The following is a 24,158-nucleotide window of genomic DNA, read 5'->3' as shown; positions in this document are numbered from 1 at the left end:
TGACTAATAAAGATATCTCATTTTATCTTATCTTAAATCTCTTTGGATTTTCCTTAATCTTCTCTGCCAAACTATCTCATGCCCCCTTTTCGCCCTTTGGATTTCCCTCTTGAGTACACACCTGCATCCCCTATACTCCTTCAAGGATTTGCTTGATCCCAGCTGCCTGTACCTGACCCATGCCTCCTTCTTCTTCCTGGCCAGGTCCTCAATATCCATCAACATCCAGGGTTCCCTACTCCTCTCAGCCTTGCCCTTCACTCTAACAGAAACATGCAGACCTTGAGATCTCACTATCTCATCTTTAAAAGCCTCCCACTTGCCTGTGGTCCCTTTGCCTGCAAACAACCTACTCCAATCAACCTTTGCAAGCTCCTTTCTCATATCATCAAAATTCGCCTTGCCCCAATTTAGAACTTGAACCTGTGGACCAGTTCTGTCCCTTTCCATAACTATTTTACTACTAATAGAACTATGGTCACTGGTCCCAAAGTGCTCCCCCCACCATCACCTCAGTCACCTGTCCTACCTTATTACCCAAGATCATCCGTAGTACTTTGATTTTTGATTACTATTTTAATTCACTGCCATTTCTCATGGGGAAAGGCTTATTACAACAATATTAGGCAGGAGCTTGGGAGAGTAGATTGGGAGCAGCTGTTATTAGGTAAGTCCAAATCTGATATCTGGGAGTCATTTAATGGCCAGCTGAGCAGAGTTCAGGACCAACATGTTACTGTGAGGAAGAAATCCAAGGTTCGGAAACCTTGGATGACGAGAGATGTTGCAAATTTAGTCAAAAAAAAAGGAAGCGTATGTAAGGTTTAGGAAGCTGAAATTGGATGAGGCCTTTGAGGAAGCAGGAGAGAATTGGCAAGATTGACTTGGTCAAAGATGGCAGAGGGTAATGGTGGAAGGGTGTTATTCTGATTGGAGGCCTATGACCAGTGATGTTCCGCAAGGATCAGTATTGGGATCCATGTTGATTGTGTGATATAAGTGAGATGAAAATGTAGATGGGCTGATTAGTAAGTTTGCAGATGACACAAAAATTGGCAGGGTTGTGGATAGAGAGGAAGATTTTCAGAAGATACAGTAGGATATATACCAGTTGGAAATATGGGTGGAGAAATGGTAGATTTTGGTATTGGTTTATTATTGTCACTCGTACCAAGGTACAGTGAAAAACTTGTCTTGCATACTGCTCGTACAGGTCAGTTCATTACACAATGCAGTTACACTGAGTTAGTACAAAGTGCATTGATGTAGTACAGGTAAAAACATTAACAATACAGAGTAAAGTGTCACAGCTACAGAGGAAGTGCAGTGCAGGTGGACAATAAGGTGCAAGGCCACAACAAGGTAGATTGTGATGTCAGAGTCCATCTCATCATATAAGGGAACCATTCAATAGTCTTATCACAGTGGGAAAGACACTGTCCTTGAGCATGGTGGTATGTGCCCTCAGGCTCCTGTATCTTCTGCCTGATGGGAGAGGAGAGAAGAGAGAATGACCTAGGTGGGTGGGGTCTTTGATTATGCTGGCTGCTTCACCAAGGCAGCGAGAGGTAAAGGCAGAGTCCCAGGAGGGGAGACTGGTGTCCGTGACACGCTGGTCTGTATCCACAACTCTCTTCAGTTTCTTGCAGTCCTGGGCAGAGCAGTTGCCATATCAAGCCGTGATGCATCCAGATAGAATCCTTTCTATGGTGCATTGATAAAAGTTGGTGAGTGTCAAAGGGGACATACCGAATCTCTTTAGCCTCCTGAGGAAGTAGAGGCGCCAAGTGTGAAGTGTCGCACTTTGGGAGGTCAAATGTAAGAGGAAAGTATACAATAAATGGCAGGACCCTCAGGAGCATAGATGTACAGAGGGATCTTGGGGTGCGAGTCCATACCTTCCTGAAAGTGGGAACACAATTGATAGAGTGGTAAAGAAGACGTATGGCATACTTGCCTTCATTGGTCGAGGAGCTGAGTATAAATATCGGGATCTCATGTAGCAACTGAACAAAACTTTGGTTAGGCCACATTTGGAGCATTGTGTGCAGTTCTGGTTGCCACATTACAGAAAGTATGTGGAAGCTTTCGAGAGGGTACAGAAGTGGTTCACCAGGATGTTGGCTAGATTGTTGTGTATTAGCTATAAGGAGAGGTTAGACAAACTTGGATTGTTCTCTCTGGAGTGTTGAAGGCTGAGGGGCAACCTGATAGAAGTATATAAAATTAGGAGAGGCATAGTTAGAGTAGATAAAAGACTCTTTTTCCTGGTCCTCTGAAATGTCAAAAACTAGATGCTATAGCTTTAAGGTGAGAGGGGGAAAGTTTAAAGGAGGTTTATGAGGCAAGTTTTTTTATACAGAGAATGGTAGGTGCCTGGAAAGCACTGCCAGAGGAAGTGGTGGAAGTAGATGTGATAGCAATGTTTAAGAGTCATTTAGACAGGCAGGTGAACAGGCAGAAAATGGAGGGGTATAGTGTAGGCAGATGGGATTAGTTTAAATTGGTATCACAGTTAGCACAGACATTGTGGGCTGAAGGGCTTGTTCCTGTGCTGTACTGTTCTATGTTATTCTTCCAGCTCTGCTCCTCTGACAGGATTTCCATTTGTTTCTTTTACCTTGCTCACCCTCAATGGTTTCATTCCCTTTCTTGTCGTCGATGAGGTGCCGAATTCTGATGAAGGGTCTTCAACCTGAAATGTGAATTTTGTTTCTCTCTCCACAGGCCTGCTGAGTACTTCTTGTACTTTCATTTTTTAGTCCTTATATCCCTTATCTGTCTAGATTATATCACAAAGCCTTTTCAAACTTGTCAGTCCTGTTGATAAGTTTGACCTGCAAATCTTTTACCCTTTGCATGTTCACAATTGCATTGTTAATTTTATCTCACTACTGTTTAAATTCCTTGTGTGACATTGTCTGGAACCTTCAGGAAGCAAAAACCCAGACATTCCTTGACCTTCCTGTTCTCCATGCTCCTTGGGGGATAGTTATTATTTTCCATCAGTGGGATCCTGACATTTTTACCAAGCTGGAGAGGGGAAGTGTGCAATCTGTTAGGTGCAGGTTAATCTGTCATTGAGGTCCCATAAATGTCATGATATATTGATTTGTTTTGATTAATGAGGATCATGCCAGTGTTAAATGGGAGTCTCATTTGCCCTTAGAACTGGCTGCATAGACTTGCAGACTCTCAGAAAAAGAATGGTGAATGGAGCACTCTCCTCATTGCAGAGGAGTGAAAGGTTTATATGGCCAAGTATGAAATCTTTTCTGCTCAACTTCCAAGTTTCCAGATGCTACATATATTACCCATTTGACTGTAACAGGTTTAACAGAATGCGAAACCAGTCCCTTGAGTCTGGAGTGTGACCTGCAAGGACAATACCGAGCAGCTCAACAAGACACCAGTGAAAAGAAATCTTTCTGTGTCACCGTCACTGGAGTGCGATTAGTCTGGACTGAGACGAATGGAACCCTCACTGATTCAGATTGTATTGGTGAGTGGATTTATTGCAGGGAATCTTAATATCTTCTTGAGATGCTGCAGTGAACTTTTATTTGTGGCTGTGCTTATTAGAGCTTCAGAGAATATGAATGCCCTTCCCAACATCAATCATGAAATCTGTGAGCCAAGGCTTCTTGATTTTCACTATTATTGGGATACTAATTAACTGTGAAGACTCTCCGTTGGAAAACATCTGTTTCCAGAAGTATAATCCAAGTATATAATTATTTGTAATGTTGCTGATCTAGTCTTCTCAAGGCTGAACTTCACAGGTGAAGTTCTCCCTCCCAGCTTTTATAATTTAGCTTAGCAGTTAAAGAAATATTTTTTTAAAAGTTCATAACAGAATAGGTCCTGGTGCTATTTTCGTGAAGCCAGTCAAAAAAATTATTCCCTGTGTCAAATTGTTGGTTCAACTAAGCAAGTCACTATAGAGTTTTTGTGGCTGTAAACATGATAGATTTGATTCTGACTATTGAGACATAACTTGAAAAACTGCAACAGGAAGTGAGCACCCTGTGGTAAAGTGAGGATTAAATCCTCATATTTAACTATGTACCTTGCAACTGGTTTTGAGTGCACATTGTGAGGTCTGAGGTCATATTGACAGGAAGAGAAACAAAACTTGGGTAAATATCTGGGAATGTCATCAAAGGATTTTAAAGATACATATAACAAAGCTGATCAGCCAATTCAGAGAATACAATGATACTAAGTGGGAAGAATGTAGTTGTGTTGGTGAGCAATCCAGCATTGTTCAGTGAAGACTGATTGATGGATAATTATTTTGGAATATTCTCAGATGCTTTGATGTGTGATATGGTAGAAATATAATGTCATAGAAAGAAATATGAACAGAAAATTATGAAAAAACACAACAAGTCAGGTAACATTTATGGAAGGACAAACAGTTAATATTACAGGTCTGAGATTTTTCATCAGTATTCGGACCTGAAACACAAACGCTTCTCTTTCCACAAATGCTGTCTGATCTGCCAAGTGTTTTCAGCAATTTTTGGTTTTATTTCAGATTTCCAGTGTCTACAATTTTATTGATTTTCATTTATTATTGCAGAAAGGGTCTGGGATCATTTGCCTAACATTACAATTAGGAGAAAGCTGATCAATTTTGTTACCTCTTAAAACTTCACAAGATTTCCCTTGTTATTTGTATTCTCCTTGACAGAAGAATGTAGAAAAAAATAAATAATAGTGAAAAGCTGACTTTTGGAAAATGTATTATTTGGCAATGGACTTCCTGCTGATTCCATTCAATATTTCCAACTTGAATCACCAGAGTGTGCCAGATGCCTTTTAATGATTAATATCTTTTCGTTTCACAGTTTTAGAATTACTGTCCTTTTTCTTGCTACCTGCAGTATTCCAACAGTTTGACAGCATCGATCAATCCCAGCTCATGCTGAACTCTGAAAACACGGAAATAATTGAAGTTTTAACAGCTCAGTCTAATCGCCAGAGGCATCTTCTAGATTGTCTCTCAGGTCAGTCAAGGTCAATCTTGCTCTGATAATATTACCATTACCAAGGTCAATTGGCTCCAAGGGGAAAGCATTCTGACAGTTATAGTCATTTCTTATGGTTCTTGGAGCCCCAGAACCTCACAGCTGGAGCACTTCAGGGCACTAACCTTGTTAATCATCTTCAGCTGCTTAATCAATGACTTTTCGTCATAATGTCAGATGTGGAGATCTTTGCTGATGATTGCACTATATTCAAACATTTGTAGTTCTTCAGAAAATAAATCAACCCATGCCTGCATTAAAACCTAGGCAACATTAACAAACAGGGCATTAAGTGGCAAGTGATATCTGTGCCACAAAAGTACCAGGTTATGTCTATCTCTGTCAAGAGAGAGTCTAAACACCTACCCTTGACATTCCATGGCATTACTATTGTTAAGTCATCGTCATTTACATCCTGAGGGACCATTGATCAGAAACTCAATTGGACTAGCCAGATAACTAACGTGGCTACAAGAGTAGGTCAGAAGCTGGGTGTCCTGCAGTGACTGAGTCCCTTCCAGACACCCAAAAGCCTTTCACCATCTGCAAGGTACTAGTCAAGAGTGTGATACAATACTCTTTACTTTCTAAAGTGAACACAGCTTCAACAACACTCAAGAAGCCTGACACAAACCAGGACCAACCTACCTACTCGACTGGTACCCTGTCCACCACCCTTAGCATTCACACCTTCCACCACTATTGCTTCACTGCAGCAATGTGCATCATCCAAAAAGTGTACTGCAGTTACTCACACAGACTATTTCAACCTTTCTGCCAAACCTATGACTTAGCTATCAAACAGGGCAAGGATAGCAGATGCATGAGAAATCATCAATTGTAGGTTCCAATTCAAGTCACCCACCATCTTGAACAAATAGATTACACAAATAAAATTATTACTAGGGGTCACCAACATCATAAAACATTACATTGACTGAAGTCAAAAGGCCTCCATTATCTTCTGAGTGCCACCACAATGGGCAAAAATCATTACCTTGCAAGAGTATCCCACATCTTAAGAATATTCTTTTTATAAGTTCGGAGAGAATTGAATTTATTGGTTGAGGATCATTTTAATCAGGATTGATTAAATCTGCTGTTTACTACATTAATCCTGTTATAGTTCAACATAAGTAATGAAGTTTAGAAGAATTCTTCCCACACCTTTAGGGCTAGACTGGTAATTCACACATCTAGCTTAAAGAATTTACATAAGTAACTGTAGTGTGAAAGGTCATGACTGTCATGTGACAGTGACAACACTGACCCCATCTGGTCGGATGACAGGACTGCATCTACCTGGTCAGAAGACACACCACTGTCAATCAAGGTTTAGCTCCACTCCCACCCATTAGTGCACACCTAACTATTGGATCTTTTAACACCTTTGTACCTGGCACACTCGGGCGATTGGCTTGTTTGAACTACCTGGGCTGGACCACCCAGCCCTCCAGCAGTATTAAGAGTGCCACATGCTTGGTTCTTGCTCTTTGTTCATCTCCGAGGGATGTGGAGGTAAGCTGTGCACTACTTAAGAGTAATTAGTTGAGGATCCCTGGGACCATAGAGCTGATGCTTGTACTGTCAGGGAGAGTGGCAGGTGTCGTGTTGTTTCTTCCTTGATTTATTTGTACCCAGTTAGTTGTGTGTGTGTGCATCTCGCCCTTGTGATTTTCCCCACATTCATGATCACGTGTGTGTGTGTGTGTATGAGTGTGTATCTGTTCCTGTTCATTCTGTTCCTGCATTTGTCTTTGCGAATAGATCATTTTTAAAACTCCAAAGACTGTGCCCAGAGTCCTTGGCCTTTGAGACATCAAAGAACCTTTTCCCACAACAGTAACTCACTGTAGTAGTTTGAGAAGTTGTTTTTTATTAGAAAAATCTGGAAATTGAATAATATTATTAACTGTATTAATAAAAGTGACTGTGATATTGTGGATTGTAAAAACCAATTACTTCATTTATGTCCTTCAGAAAAGACAACCTACTGTCTTTATCCATTCTGGCATATCTTAATTTATACTTCTAATAACACAGAAGGCCACTTGTTCCATCGGTTCACACTGGCTCCCAAGGGAGCAATCTCATTCATCCCATTCCCCCTCTCCTTATTTCTCTACACCACTGAAACTCATTTTTTCTCATTTATGCTGATCAATTCCTCTTTCATTCTTTTCCATTAACCAATCAAGGACATAATTTTCAGTAGCCAATTAATCTACCAGCATGGTTTTGGTATGTAGGAGGAAATCAGGGCATCTGGGGGAAACCCATACAGTCCTGGAGAGAACATTCAAACTCCACTTAGACAGCACCTGAAGTCAAGATTGAAACTGAGTCCCTGCAGCTGTGAGGCAGCAGCACTAACTGCTGCACCACTGTGCATATATGACTCCACTATGACAAAAATATTACCTGATTCTTAGCTGGTCATCTTGGCAGTCTAAAATTGTCCCTTCCTGATCATAAAATTATCCCCAGAAACTTGGTTTTGAGAACAAACTCACAAAATCCACAGCACAGAAATAAACAACTTGCTCTGCTGTGCTAGTGCCTGCTCTTTGAAAGAGCTTCAGATTTGCCCCATTCTCATGACTTTTCTTATCTCCCTTGTTATATGGACCTTACAGCACAAAACAGGTCATTAAGATCCACTGATCTATGCAGTGTTTATGCTCTAGCATTTACAACCACTGCCCCCCCCCCCACCTTCATATATCGCATCCTATCTCTCGTCTTTCCATCCTTGTTCCATTATTCTGTCATGAAATTACCTTGACTTCCATTTAATGCAAAAGCACCATTCACCTCCACTGTTTCATGTGAAGCACATTCTAACCACTCCTTGGGTAAAGAGGATTCTTATGAAAGAATTTATCATGGGTTATCTTATATTTGTGGCTCTTAGTTCTCGATTCTCCCAAACAAACACATCTTTTCCATGTCTATCTCATTAACATCCTATATTATTGTAAAGGCTCTGAGATCAAAAATTTATTCAACTCCTGTTTGAACCTGACTACTGAACCTCCTTTTGCCACCATTTCAAACAGTATATTTCAGACCATAACAACTTGCTGCTTTAAAAACTCTTCTGGTGCTTTTGTCCATTTGCAAACTCTGTTCACTATTAGCCATGACAGTCAGCACTCTCGAGAGACTTCTAGCTCATCAGATTGTGTTTGAATTAACCACAAGTTCCACATGACAGAGAACTTTGTTTAAAAAAATATTGGAGTACCCATTCTCCACAGCACAGATGTTTTCAAATATGTTCTTAATATAATCATTTGGATAAATGAGGCTTTTTGCTTTTCGTATTGCATTTCTACTATTTGAAATTAAACCCAAGAAGATAAGTATAAACAAAACTTAAATATTTTACTTTGCAGAATGTTCTGGAAATGACATGTGCAACTTTTTAACATTGTTCGGCAAAGGAGAACAGTACCAGTGTGAGCTTTACAATAGCTCAGAATCTAACTTGCTCTGCAATACATTTGGGCGGGTAAGGGATGTCTTTTTTGTTCTTCTATCCAAGTTCTCGATATCCCTAGCAAATATGATCGTAATGTGAACAACATAATGCACAAGCATTAGGGGCAAGAAATGAAAAAAAAATGTCTCCACTACCAATCCCTCTGCAGCAGTATATTGTCAGAACCAATGCAGCCATCATCCATTTCTTCTGACTTATTTCAAACTAAGAAATTAAAGTGAAAGATCCAAAATTTTGAGAGTGTTAAACATGATAAATAAAGTTATTATTAGTGGACAACTGAGCTGGCTTTTGAAAATCTGTAGATGGTCAGAGAATAAAATTTAAACAGTTTTGAGTTTGAGGAGCTGGAGAGAATAAATGTAGGAGCTTGTTAGATGAGGCTTTATGTAAACACAGTGAAGATATAGGTTGAAAGAAAACCATCCCAGCTCTGTGATATGCCCAAAGATATTTAAACTTGGAAATTGGGCTTAAATGCAGATTTATTTATAGGGAAATCATGTATAAAAGTCTTTTGTCTGGGATAGATCAAGTTAATCAATGAATGGCCTTCAGGAATTTGGCCATGGCACATGGGTGTGGTAATTTTCTTTAAGCAGCTAATGTCATCATGGGCACAGTGGCCAATCTGTAATTACTAAATGAAATTGTTGTTTTGGTCTGGAGGTTTTCATAACATAGATACAAAGAAGGTTTTCCATCCATTCAGACAATGCTTCATGTGTTGCTCTATAGCATCTACATAAATTATTTCAAAGGATTTTTACCTCTGATCCCTCACCTGGAATCAATTCCATATATTATGCAGAATTTTTATCATTGGTTTCTATCTGCTATGTTCTTCAAGGAGGAAAAACTCTCCATGTCTGCCCTATTTGGCCTATCAATGGCTTCAGACCCAAACCAGTGTCCTTCGCTCCTCACTGTCCTTTGAAGTAGCCCTGCGTGTTTCTTTGCCTTTATCAACCCACTACTATGGGCTCTTGCAACCTTCTCAGAGCAGTTAGGGGATAAGAAATAAACGTGGCCTGGAGGTAACAGAGCTAGGAAAGCGCTGGGGTCGAGTAGAAATTTGAATACAGGATGAAAATAAAATTGTTTGGGCAGTACACGTAACTCATTGCCAGCTGCTTATATCCTTCATGGAATATACTTTCAACCTTCGATATTCTGCTCTGTAATTCACTGGCAGTCATTTATTAACCTCCATGTTATTTAGTGGTTTTGTATGCTCTATTAAATTCACTGTTGAATGTTTATTATTCCATTTGTGTTTTATTTTGCATTCTTTTATTAGAGTCACAGTTTCCTGGGGAACTTAGCAACAGTCAGATACGAAGGGATCATTTGCAAGCTCAGAATCAACAGTAGTGGTGAGGGGAATCTGACGGTCTACAGGAAGAAGGGTGAGTGTTAATTGAAAGCTGATGATGTGGACCATCAGGACATGTTTATAACATGGACAGGATGTTTATTATTTTCTGTGCTCATTTTTGAATGGATGTAAAATCTGAACCAGAAACTAAGTCTAACACTGTGTTGCCAATGGGTAAAGTATCTATTGAATCAATGGACAGCAAATAGAGGCCACTGACCTGACTCTCATGATTCTCGATATCCACAAAATACCTTGATTAATCATAATATGAAAAGAGAAAATGCTGGATACACTCAGCAGGTCAAACTGTGGATAGTAAAACACAGTTAATATTTCAGGTTAATGACCTTTCATTAGAACTGAGAAAATTCAGCAAACAGACATGTTTTAAATTGCTGGAAGTCTGAAATAAATGAGAATTCTGGGAAATCCCAGCAGGTCAGGCAGCATCTACGGAGAGAGAAAAACTGAGTTGCATCAGAACTGGTCAGGGATGGGAAATACTGCAGATGCTGGAAATCTGAAACAAAATATAAAATGCTGCAAACACACAACAGGCTGGGCAGGATCTGAGGAGAAAGAAACAGAGCTAACCAATCAGACTGATAATGTCCCCCACCATGAAAAGTCATCCACACTGCCTTCACTCCCCAAAGATGCTACCTGACCTGCTGAACACTCTTAGCATTCCCTGCTCTTATAACAAGAAATGGCCCATTCTGTCACAAACTGGAAAGGTTGGTTATCTAAGGTAGTTGAATTTGGTGTTGAGTCCCGAGGGCTGAAGCATACTGAGATGGAAGGTGATATGTTGTTCCTCAAGCTTACTTTGGGCTTTATTGGAACAGGATAACAGACAAAAGACAGAAGTCAGAGAAGGAGTGGGATGGAGAATTAAAGAGACAGGCAACTGGAAGCTCAGGTTCATCTTAAGTTCATCAGAAGATAAGAAATAGCAGGAGTAGACCATCCAGCCCTTTCAGCCTATTCCACCTTTCATCGAGATCATGACTGATCTTCTATCAAAGTGAACTTTTCCAGCACAATTTCCATATCCTTTGATTTACCCGATGCTCAGATCTCTATTTTGAATGAATATAATGATTGAGCTTCACCAGCCATCCAGGATAGAGAAGTTCAAAGGTTCAACGCTGAAGAAGTGCAAGGGAATTGCTGCTTCACCAAGAAGGAATGTTTGGGGAAGGGGAAGGGAAGAGTTAAAAGGACAGGTGTTGCATCTTCTGTACTTGCATAGAAAAGTGCTGTGAGAATGGTTTAGGTGAAGATGTAAGAGTCAACCAGGGAGTCATGGAGGGAACTACTGTGTCAGAATGCTAAAAAAGGAAGGGAGAAAAAGATCTTTCTGGTCATGGCGTCTTATTGAAGATGGGGGAAACTACAACGGATGATCCATTGAATGCAGAAGTTGATAGAATAGAAAGTGAGGACAAGGAGAACCCTGTCCTTACTCTAGTTGAGGGGAACTCTATCCTTAGAAGGGCAGAAGAACGGGACATGGAACAGACCTCAAGCAGCTCCTGGACTCACTCACCCTCTAGAACATATTTATTACCACTACCTTGACAAATAGCAAAATACTGCAGGAGCGGGAAACTAACAAACAAGAAATGCTGGAAAAATTTGCAGCTCATTTGATGCTTTGGTCAGTATTATCTTCCAGTCTTAAGGAAGGGATTCAGACTTGATTCAAAAGTTGTCAGCCTCTTTTGGATGCATAGTTGCTGAGCCTCTTGGTTACACTGCAGTCGTGTTTCACTGTTTCATTAGTTCTGACTGCATTTTTTGGTTTTCACTTTGATTCCTAGTTTCTTGGTTTTTGCTACTCTGTCGACTATACCGAAAGACTCAGGTGTTGTGGCTCTGACCAGCTACCTAATTGCTTCAATTGTTAGGGTCACCTAAAACTGTTCCAGGCTGGTAATGTCAATCCCTATCCTGGTTAGTTGCTGAGCTTTGGGTTTATACCAGAGTTTACTGCTGGCTTTTCAGCTCTACTTCATTGCTGTGGTAGGTAGTAGACAGACATCTACTTTTTCCTCCACTTCTATTATGGAGACACAATTCTCTCCTGAAATGCCTCCATTGCTGGCCTGCTCCTGTGCAGTTCCTCTGCTGAGAGATTGTCACTCTGCTGAGATATCTCTGATCTTTTCCTGCTTGACCTTAATTAGCTCTGGATTGGCATCAATGAGCTTTGCTTTACAGTCTTCCCTTAGCTGGTGGGTCCACATCCTTCAGAGCTCTTCTGTCCCCCATTGCTGAATTTCCTTGGACCACTTCTGCAAACACCTATTACTATTTCCAAAACTTGCATGCTCCCTGGAGCTTCCCTGCAACCCTTCCTTGGACCAGCTCTCATATCCACGCTGATCCAGGGGATTCACCTTTCATCCTTTCCTGCTTTCCTGCCTCCACCTCTCTCACCCCTTGTGTTTCACTGCCCCTCACTCCTTCACTTACCTGTCAAATCCACAGTATGCATTCCTCAGTTCTCCATTTCCCACTGGATAACCTCCAGAAATACTCTGCCCCTTGATCAGCTCCTGGACCCACCCACCCTCCAGAACTGCCTCTGAACACAAAGGCTTACGTACTTCAAGTGGACTCTAGAGCAGGACCAGTTTTTCTTCAGAATCTTGAACCACCCTCCCACACGTTCCTCACACAGAGTTCTTCTCCTTAGTCGCTGTCCTCCAACGAACAAGCAGTCTTGCCATCTTTTATTTCTAACCTCTTACACTATTTGCCCTCTGATCCCTCTGCCAAACACCGTACCACTTTACTCTTGCAGAATAACAGTTTCAGACAGGAGAACCTCTCTGGTCCATCTATCTGCATATTTCCTGGGTGTATTTAAAGTAACCCTGAGTCCCCGTTTTTGACAAGAAGCTTCATAGATACTTCTTGAAACCCATTAAAGGTCCTTGTTCTATTACTTGTGTTTGTAATCTGTTGCACATGCTTCTAATCACATGCACTTCACAGTTAGATATGATGCCGTCCCCTCAAATTAGCAGAAACTCCCATTTGGATCCAAATGTTCCCTAATTTTAAATACTTCCAACATACCTACTCTTACAAAACACTTGAGGAACTCAGCAGGCTAGTCAGTATCTATGGAGTGAAATGGACAATTGATGTTTCAGATCGAGACCCTTCATTTGGATCATCCAGATCCTCCTTAGTCTCTCCTTCTAATTCTCAGGTGCTAACTCCTCCTTCAATCAACTCACCTCTTTTACATCTGTCACCTCGTTTTTGACATTTTCGTTCCTTCATACCTCCAAGGTTTCGCATGGAGATTTCTTCCTTCATTCCTTTCTCAGCACCTGCCCTGAATGACTGTTCATCATCACTGGTTTCCGTCTCAGCTCACCTTGTTCCTTCTCCTTTCATTTAATTTCTAATGGCCCTTCAGCCATTTCTCAAATCTATTCTCACATCCATCGCCCCCGATCACGTTCCCTCACTTCTGCTTCCTTTCTGTTGGTCACAGACAGGAATGTATCTGACTACTTCCTTGCATCCTTTACCACCATGCTTCACACCCTTTATACTTGGGTCTATCCTTGGAATAAGTTTGCCCATAGTTCACTTTTCCTGAACATGGTTTTGCATTTTCTTGGTGGAATCAAACCCATAATTTTTCAAGGACTTGTCTGATAATAGAATCCAGGAGCTTGGATGAAAAATTATGAAATATAAAATTGCGAGACATAGGTAGGGTAGAATACCAGTCTGCTTCCATGCTGGAGTTGTCTAACACTAGAGGGCATAGGTTTAAGATGAGGGGGATGAGGTTTAAAGGGGATCTGGAGGTGGTGGAGGCAGGAACAGTAAGAACATTTTAAAGGCAGCTGGATAGGGACTTGAATGAGCCAGGATGAGAGGGATATGAAATTAATACAGAAAATGAGATTATATAGATAGGCCAACACAAGAGACTGCAGGTGCTGGAAATCTGGAGCAACGCACAAAAAGCTGTAAGAACTCAGCAGGTCAGGCAGCATCTATGGAGTTACCCTCCATAGATGCTGCCTGACCTGCTGAGTTCCTCCAGCTTTTTGTGCGTTGATATAGATTGGCATGTTGGTCGGTATCGACATGGTGAGCCAAAGAGCCTGTTTCAGTGCTGTGCAATTCTATGACTCAAAGGCTCAGTGTCCAGACAATCAGTGGAGAGTGTGCTCACAGTGCTGAATACATCATTTGACCATTACTTCTGTCGGCAACTGAGTGAGCTGTTCTCAAAATATTCCAGACACACTATATCTAGCCACTTTCAGACTGGAAATACTGTAAAATCATCATTGTCTACTTAGTGATGTGTTGCTGTGTGTTTGCCAAAGACATCCAAGGAAAGCTGAAAGGACAGCGTCTACTCCATCTCAAATGTTGTATTGTGGTTAATTTGACTTCTACAGGTCTGGGGACAGATTACAAGCTCACCTCGTGAAAAGTGTAGAATGGAAGTTATGAGGGAATTAAGAAGGTGTAATGCCTTTGCGATGGAATCTAAGCCTTCCAACAATATAGTCATTACCAGATTTTCAGAACTATATTACACCTTAACAAAAGGCTAAAAATTACTAATTGTTTGTCGTGTTTTAATGGCCCCGTTAACCTGTTTAAATTGAGTTAAGAGCTCTAAAAATTTACATTTGGGATTTACCCATTAACTTCACCAGGAGCAACTTATATTCCATAACAGAACATGGAACATTACAGCACAGTACAGGCCCTTTGGCCCACAATGTTGTGCTGACATTTTATCCTGCGTTAAGATCTATCTAACCCTTCCCTCCCACATAGCCCTCCATGTCTCTGTCATTCATGTGTCTATTTAAGAGTCTCTTAAATGTCCCTAATGTATCTGCCCCCCACAACCTCTGCTGGCAGTGCGTTCCATGCACCCACCACTCTGTGTAAAAATAAATAAATAAATAAATAAATAAAAATAAAACTTAACCCTGACATCCCCCTTATATCTTCCTCCAATCACTTTAAAATTATGTCCCTCGTGTTAGCCAATGTCGCCCTGGGAAAAAGTCTCTGACTGTCCACTTGATTTATTCCTCTTATCTTGTACACCTCTATCAAGTCACCTCTCATCCTGTTTCTCTCCAAAGAGAAAAGCCCTAGCTCACTCAACCTACCCTCGTAAGACATGCTCTCCAATCCAGGCAGCATCCTGGTAAATCTCCTGTGTGCCCTCTCTAAAACTTCCACATCCTTCCTATAATGAGGTGACCAGAACTGAACACGATACTCCAAGTGTGGTCTAATCAGAGTTCTATAGAGCTGCAACATTACCTCGCAGCTCTTGAACTCAATACCCTGACTAATGAAGGCCAACGCACCATACGCCTTAACAACCCTATTGACCTGCGCGGAAACCTTGAGGGATCTATGGACGTGGACCCCAAGATCCCTCTGTTCCTCCACAATCAGTCTTTTGGAAGTAAAATATGATCTCATCAGTGGAAGTGCTTCGGGATATTTTGAAGGATGAGGCTGTGTTTTAGTAGATATTTCCTCCTCTCCTTACTCCTTGATCTCTCACCAGCTGTGTTGCCTTTGTGGTTAGTTTGTGACCAGTATCCTGCTATGGCCAGCTTTTGTTGACTCAACTTTTTGGGAAGAATCCAGCTGCTTCTGAAATGGTTCTCAAAAGGAACGTTTCTGCTAGTCATGCATGAGTTCTTGAAATAATAAGGCAGGGACAACTTGCATTTAGTCATCTGAAGTGCTTCCCTACTGAGAAGAAACACTCCTAAATTAGGAACATTTATTTTGTTGATACCAACATCAAAAAAGCAAATACATTCTTGTCAGGAAGCAGAATGGAAACAAGGTTTCTGTGGTTAAGTTGGGAGTGTTTATATTAAAATCAGATAAATGGACATGGGTAAAGTGAAGTCCAAAGTTAACTGAGGTGTCCTTTCCATAGTTTAGTTAGTTTTGGTGGTCAATGTTGTTCCAGCATTTAACTGCATGCTCACAACAGTTTGTTTTAAACCAATGAAGGTCCAAGATCCAGAATGAATGCTCAATTCGGGGCTCACATGAACTCGATACTGGTGATTATATGACAACAAACTTAAGATTAAAAAAGCCTGCTAGTAACAGACAAAGTGAGATTTCAGGAGGAAATATAGAGAGTGCAGGAGAGTACTCAAGAAAGAAATTAGGAGAGCAAAAAACAGGCAATGAAATATCCTTGCCAGGCAAGATTAAGGAGAATCCTAAATCATTCTATAAGTATATTAAGAGTGAGAGGGTCGATAGGGAAAGAATGAGTTCCCTTTGGGACCAAAGGGCTAATCTGTGTGTGGAGCCAGGGGATATGAGGTACATCCTAAATTAATACTTGTCTGTATTCACCAAGGTGAAGGAGTTGGAGGATAGTGAGTTCAGGGTTTGGGGGGGGGGGGGGGATACACTGGTACTCTGAAAAATGTCAGTGTTAAAAAAAATGGGGATATTAGATGTTTTGGAGCACGTAAAGGTGGATAAATACCCAGACCAGATAAGATCTATCCCAGAATGTGATGGGAAACAAAGGAAGATATTGCTCGCCCCCTAACAGTGATTTTTGCAACTTTGTTAGCCGTAGGCGAGGTACCAGAAGACTGGAGGATAGCTAATGTTGTTCCTTTATTTAAGAAGGGCAGCAGGGATAAGCCACATAACTGCAGAACCATGAGCCTTACATCAGAGGTGAGGAAATTATTGGAGAAATTCTAAGGGACAGGACTTGTGTATATTTGGAAAGGCACTTTTGGAATCAGGGATGGTCATTGTGGCTTTGAGTCGGGGGAGTCCTGTCTCACTAATTTGACTGGGATGTTTTGAAGAGGGAACAATGGAAACTGAAGAGCTTTAGTAAGGCATTTGACAAGGTCCCATGTGGTAGGTTGGTCCAGAAGTAGATTCCCCAGGATGTTGCCTGGATTAGAGAACTTTACTTATGGGGAGAGATTGGATAGGCTGGGCTTGTTTTCCCTGGAGTGAAGGAGTCTGAGGAGTGACCTGAGAGAGGGATATAAGATTGAGGGGCACAGATGGACTAGAGAGTCAATATCTTTTTCCCGCAGTAGGGATATCAAAAACAAGGGCATGGGATTATGGTGAGAGGAAGGAGTTTTGCAGGAGTTCTGAGGCGTAAGTTTTCCACAGAAAGAATGGTTGATATCCGGAATGTGATGCCAAAGAAGGTGGCGGAATCAGATCTAATTATTATGTTTAAGAGGCATTTGTATACACCTGTTGAGGAGGCAAGGCATAGAAGGTAATGGACCTAGTGTGGGTAAATAGGATTAAAGCAGATGGGCAAAAAGGTCAGCATGGACATAGTGAGCCACAGCACACATCTGTGCTGCACCACTCTGAATCAAAGGTAAGAAACTTTAGTTTTAACAACCTGGAATAAAAAACATCTTTGGGCTATTTAATCTGGTTAAACATCTCATAACAGTTACTCACCTTCTGTGGTGTCATTAAATTGTCCCGTGAGAAAGTGGAAGATCTCCAGTACACAGTGAGTTTGAACTCTTCCTTTAAATGATACCTCACTTCTCTCCCACCACCCCATCGTCACAATTATCAAGGAAAGAGCTTCAATATTAGATACAACTTTACATGGGGAGATCTGTTGGAATGGGAAATGTAGGATATCTCCTGGACTGGGTACTGTACTATATGAAGGAGATCGGCCTCGCAGTGGGTTATCACATTTCATAGACAATAGCCTCTAAACTTATTGCCTCAACATTGAGTGGGGTGACAAGTAGCATTTGCTTCCTCAAGCAGGTTCTGGAACATACAGGTAAAATGGGTTAAATGATCTTATCTTAGTCTGTGTACTTTTTATGTCATTATCTAGAATGCTCATCTTGAAATATATGTGAAAAGAAATCCAATATTATTTTTCAAAAGAGAATTGGATAAATACCTGAAAGAATAAAATCAGAGCTACAGTGAAATAGAGGGATAAGTTACTAATTGAACAGCTTTTTTGAAGAGTTTGAATGAGCTTAATGGCCTCCTTCTATACTGTAAAATTTAATGAAGTTATGTTCCTATCTCTCTAGGTCAAGAATCCACCACTTCATTTCACAAGACCTTTGTGCGGACAGATTATCGCAATGTAAATACAGGTGTATACAAGGCTATGGCATTTTCTGCAGATGCTTCAAGCTTAACAGATGTACATCATTTCTGTCGGCAGACCTGTGGAAAGGAGCAGTGCTGTGATGGCTTTGTGTTGAGTCAGTTATCGCTTGACAGAGGTACAACAACTCTAAGAAAGGTTGATTACATTTCTAGGAAATGTCTCAAAGAACTTTAAAACAACTTCCATTTGTTGCAGTCATTGGTTATAGTCATATAAAAGAGTAATACCGCACAGTAACAAGTCCTTTGGCCCAACATGTTAACTATTAAGTGCCCGTCCATATTATTCTCATTTACCAGCACTTGGCCTGTGGCCTTCTATTCCTTGAAATATTCATTGCTGTCATAAAGACGTGTCTTGGGTGATGCATTAAAAAAGAAAGAGCTTCAATACTTGATACTGCATTACGTAAGGAATATCTCCAGGACCAGATACCACATGATATGGGGGAGGTCATACTCGATGGGTTCCTTGTTTTAAAAGGGAGAATTTTTGAATTAAATTCTACAGCACAGGGATTACCTGCATTATGTGGTGGAGAGCTTTGGACTAAATGATACATTCTGTTATGGAGCACAAACTATATATCACGTTATATGGAAGGGAGATCAGAGTGGCTGATACATTACTTGGGGAGAGATCCCAGACTGGGCAGATTCTCTGTGGATTGTATAGGGTTCTTAAAACTTTGGAGATCTGTTCCAGAGAGCAAATTTAGTGCGTTCGGACCCAGGAAGCGGAGCAGAGCTGCAGCAGCTAGAAGATTTAAAAAGAAGGCTGAGTTAGTGCAGGGCCAAGAAAGCCTCTCTGATTGGATAATTGTGAGGCACATCAGCCAATAACAGGTTAACAGGCTTTATCAGAGTGGCCATTTTGAAGCAGCCTTTGTTAGCGAGGCCAGTGTGAGTGGAAGTGCTGAGGCTTTGGCTCGTGAGGCTTTGGTGAGAGGAGGTTGAGCAGAAGTACAGGTAAGGCCAGTAAGGTCTTCTTAACATTAGGACAGTGGTATACTCCTCTTTCAGGATTTAGATTAGGGAGATTTCCAATATCCCTGAGGACTACACCAGTGGGAAGCTCCTGACTGACCATATTCAGGAACTGGAGCTGAAGTTGGATGCACTCAGGATTACCTGGGATGCTGAGAGCTTCATAGATAAGAGTGTTAGTAAGTGGTCACACCTACGTGCAGGGTTCTCCTCTGCCCATTCCCCTCACACAGGTAAACCTCTTTGGATAGTGTTGGGGGGGAGGGGTGGCGGGGGATGACCTTTCAGGGATAGCAGCAGCAGTCAGATCCTTGGCACTGTGACTGGCTCTGAGGCTCAGCGAGAATGGGTGCAGTCAGAAAGAGTGTAAGTGATAGGAGACTCATTAGTTAGACAGACAGGAGGTTCTGTAGCTGCAGAAGAGACACCAGGATGATGTGTTGCCTCCCGGGTGCCAAGATCAAGGATGTCTCTGAGTGGTTGCTGAACATTCTCAAGAGGGGAGGGCAATCAGCCAGAGGACATTGTGCACATTGGTACAACTAACATAAGTAGAGAAAGGGATGAGGTCCTGTGGACTGAGTGTAGGGAGTTAGGAAAGAAATTCAAAAGCAGGACCCGAAGGTTAGTGATCTCTGGATTACTCCCAGTGCCATGTGCTAGTGAGGGCAGAAATAGAAAGATAGGCCAGGTGAATGTGTAGCTGAGGAGCTGGTGCTGGGTGCAGAGATTTGGGTTCTTGGATCATTGGGATTGTGGGGTTGGGGTGACCTGTACAAGAGGGATGGGTTGCACCTGAACTGGAGGGGTCCAATATCCTGGCAGGGAGATTCATTAGTGCTACTCAAGAAGGTTTAAACTGGATTGACAGCAGGGTGGGACCCTGGGCAGTACAGACTCTAATGAGAAGTCAGGAGAAAATACTGTAGCCAACAAGAGTGAGTTTAATCATCAGGATAGCCAGGAGCACAGTAAAGGAGGAAGAGGAAAGACTGGTGGTTTAAACTGCATTTATTTCCATGCAAGAGGCTTAATGGCTAAAATGGATGAACTCAGGGTGTGGGTTGGCTCTGGAGACTGGGATATTATTGCCATAACAGAAAGATGGCTGAGAGAAGGACAGGGCTGGCAGCTTAATGTTCTAGCATACAGATGCTACAGGCATGACAGAGGATAGATGAGGGTGGAATAGTAGATGTTGTCTATATGGACTTTATTAAGGCCTTTGACAAGGTTCCGCATGGCAGGCTGGTTTGGAAGGTTAGATCGCATGGCCTTCATCAGTCAGGGCATTGAATATAGGAATTGAGACATTATGTTGCAGTTTGTACAAGATATTGGTGAGACTGCACTTGGAGTATTATGCACAGTTTTGGTCGCCCTGTTATAGGAATGACATCATTAAGCTGGAAAGAGTGCAAAGAACATTTATGAGGATGATGCCAGAACTTGAAGGACTGAGTTATAGGTAGAGGTTGGGCAAGATAGGACTTTATTCCTTGGAACAAAGGAGACTGAGGGGTGACCTTACAGAGGTGTATAAAATCATGGAAGGTATAGATATGGTGAACACATATATCTTTTTCCCAGGGAATGGGAACTAAAAACTGGAGGGCATAAATTTAAGGTGAGATGAAAGATTTAAAAGGGACCTGAAGGACAACTTCACACAGTGTGGGTGCACATATGGAATAAGCTGCCAGAGAAAGTGGTTAAGGTATGTACAACAACATTAAAAAGACATTTGGATAAGTACATGGATAGGAGCAGTTTAGAGGGATATGAGCCAAACTTAGGGAAATGGAACTAGCATGATGGGCAGCATGGGAAGCATGGACAAGTTGGGCTGAATGGACTGTATCCATGCTGTATTACTCTATGACTCAGAGTTTTTTAAGATAATCACCTATCAACTCAAGTCGTTTGGCTATTTTGAGGAGCATTACAGACGAATGACAGTGGAGTTCTGGATTACAAATTTAAAGGATTAATTTGCAGCTTGTTTACTCCAGAAAAATTTAATCATGCCAAAAAAATGTGATTTAGTACTTATTGGAAAAACCTTGGCTGCTCATGTCATTGAAGTAATTTGTCATTATCTGTAACATCAAAAAAATAATTGTGGAAAAATTCTTGGAATAACATTTTATTTCTGTTGCATATTTTAGAAATATGTTAAAAAGGCACTATGAAAACATAAAAGCGTAATGAATAGGAGCAGGACTAAGACGTGGCCTCTGTGAGCTGTTCTGCCATTCATTAAGTTTATAGCTGATCTGATCTTGCCCTCAGCTGTACTTTCCTGCCTGTTCCCCATAACCCTTGACTCTCTTAGTCCAAGAATTCTTTGCCTCAACCTTTAACATATACAGTACAATGATTAAACTTCCACTGTTTTCTGGGATAAGGATTTATAACCACCTGAGAGAAGAAAATCCCTCTCATTTCTATTTGTTAACTCTTATTCTGAAGTTACACTTCATAATTCCAGATAACCTCACTAGAGGGAAAATCTTTTCTTCATCTACCCCATCAAACACACTCAGAATCTAATGTTTTAATAAGATCACCTTTCATTTTTCCAAATTCCAGTACGTTTAGACTCAATTGCTTAATCACTTCTCTTAATACCATCCCTTCATCCCAAAGTCAACCTAGTGAGCCTTCTGAGCTGTGTCCAGTGTTAAGTTTATCTCTCCTAATAAAAGAACAAAACTGTATGCTGTTGTCCAGATGTGTTATCATCAACATCCCTTTCAGAGGTAGAAAACTCTTTTATACCCAATCTTTTTTGCAATAAAGGTCAACAATCCATTTGCCTTTTGCTGTAACTTCAAGTTAAATTTCTATGTCTCATGCATGAGGTTTTCCAGATCCCTCTTCTATTTATTTTTCTGTAGTCATCTGTCTATTTGATCCACTGCAGTCCCCAGCACAGTTTTCTGCTGGCATCTCACTCCCAGCACTTCAGTGTTGCCCAGCACAGCAAAGGGGCTCTCTCAGCACGGACATCTAGTTGCTTTTATAGAACCCCTTTGACAACTGGTGGGACACCCAACCCCACCTCAGCCCCATCTGCCGTTAGTGTGGTAGGAGCTGTTGAATGTTAGAGAAACAAAGGCCTGCAGATGCTGGACTCTAGATGAAAAACACGATGATGCTGGAGGAACTCAGTGGGCCAGGCAGCATCCGTGGAGAAAAGCAGGCAGTCAATGTTTTGGGTCAGGACCCTTGTTCAGGACTGAAGATAGGAAAAGGGGAAACCCAATATATAGGAAGGAAAAGCAGAGTAGTGATAGGTGGACAAAAGAGGGGAGGCGGGGTGGGCACAGGGTGGTGATAGATAAATGCGGGTAAGGGTTGGTGATAGGCAGGTGCAGGGGACGAGGGGAAGGCAGATCCACGGGGGGATGGGTCAAAGGTAAGAAGAGAGAGGGGAAAAAAGGCTAGGAAAGGGAAGAAGAGAAGAAGCGTGGTGGGGGGGAGGGTTTGTGGGGAAGGGGGTGGGGATTACCTAAAGTGGGAGAATTCAATATTCATGCCGTTAGGCTGCAAGGTTCCAAGACAGAAAATGAGGTGCTGTTCCTCCAGTTTGTTGTTGAAATTCTCCTGGCAGTGGAGGAGGCCGAGGACTGTCATATCAGTGATAGTGTAAGGGGGGAGTTGAAGTGACTGGCAACGGGAAGATGCAGATCACGGTTACGGACAGAGCGCAGGTGTTCTGCGAAATGGTCACCTAGTCTGCATTTGGTCTCCTCTACACTGGTCTTTATTCATTGGATACCTTATAGAAATGTTTAAAATTATGAGAGGCATAGATAAGGTGGATGGTAACAGTCTTTTCCCCAGGGTAGAGGAGTCCAAAACTAGGGGGCATAGACTTCAGGTGAGAGGGGAAAGACTTAAAAGGGACCTGAGGGGCAACTTTTTCCACACAGGGTGGTGAATGCATGGAATTAGCTGCCAGAGGAAGTGGTTGAGGCAGGTACAATAGTATCATTTAAGAAGCACTTGGATAGATACACAGAAGGGTGGGGCCGAGGGATATGGGCCAAAAACAGGAAGTTGGGACTAGCTAGGTGGTCAACGTGGTTGGCATGGACTTGTTGGGCCAAGGGGCCTGTATCTGTGCTGTATTACTCAATGAGTCTGACTTTTTTTTACAAGAAAAAATTTGCCTCACATATCTCCTTCAAAATTTCCCTCCCTCACCTTAAACCTATGCCTTCGAGCATTTGACAATTCAACCCTGATGAAAAGATTTTGATTATCCACCCTGTTTATGCCTCTTATAATTTTATATACTTCTATCAGGTCACCCCTCAGTCTCTGACGCTCCAGAAAAAATAATCCAAGTTTGTCCCACTTGCCTCTCCTTATAGCTAATATACCCCAATCCAGTTAACGTCGTATTGAACCTCTTCTGCAAATCCTCCATGCCTTTCCTATAATGTAGCAACCAGAACTGTACACAGTGCTCTAAATGTGACCTAACCAAAGTCTTAATATGGCTGCAACACGACTTGCCAGCTTTTATGCTCAGTGCTCTGAATGATGAAGGCAAGCATGCCATATGCCTTCTTTACCACCTCATCCAGGGATCTATGGACTTACGCCCCAAGATCCCTCTGTATATCTATGTTTCTAAGGGTCCTGTCATTTACTGTCCAATTTATTCTTATATTTGACCTCTCAAAATGCATCACACTTGTCCGGATTAAACTCCATCTGTTCAAATTTCCAACTGATCTGTATCCTGGTGTATCCTTTGACAACCTTCCTCACTTACCCACAGCTCCACTAAGTTTCATGTCATCTGCAAACTTACTAATCTGACCATCTATATATTCATCCAAATCATTAATGTACATTACTCACAACAGAGGTTACAGCACTGATCTTTGTGGAACATCACTGTCATAGACCTCCAGTGAAACACCCCTCTACCATTACCCTCTGTCTTCTTATGACCAAGCCAATTTTGGATCCAATTTACCAACTCACTCACATGGGCCCCAGATATGTCTTCCTTTTTGTTGGTTACGTGGAGCAATCC

The 24,158-nt window shown here is 41.6% G+C and overlaps 1 protein-coding gene across 1 annotated transcript in view; it reads left to right on the top strand.

Annotated features, from left to right (window-relative positions):
• Positions 1-24,158, top strand: part of tg (thyroglobulin) — a 282,508-nt gene that overhangs the window by 69,286 nt on the left and 189,064 nt on the right. The window contains exons 21-25 of the mRNA XM_052023465.1: positions 3,332-3,502; positions 4,890-5,012; positions 8,432-8,547; positions 9,839-9,947; positions 18,034-18,231. Of these exons, the coding sequence (XP_051879425.1) occupies positions 3,332-3,502; positions 4,890-5,012; positions 8,432-8,547; positions 9,839-9,947; positions 18,034-18,231 (717 nt within the window). The remainder of the gene's footprint in view (positions 1-3,331; positions 3,503-4,889; positions 5,013-8,431; positions 8,548-9,838; positions 9,948-18,033; positions 18,232-24,158) is intronic.

The sequence above is a fragment of the Pristis pectinata genome, chromosome 9 (assembly GCF_009764475.1).
Source record: "Pristis pectinata isolate sPriPec2 chromosome 9, sPriPec2.1.pri, whole genome shotgun sequence".
NCBI classification, from domain to species: domain Eukaryota; kingdom Metazoa; phylum Chordata; class Chondrichthyes; order Rhinopristiformes; family Pristidae; genus Pristis; species Pristis pectinata.
The sequence above is the reverse complement of the archived record's forward strand: the minus strand, read 5'-3'. Positions and strand labels throughout refer to the sequence as shown.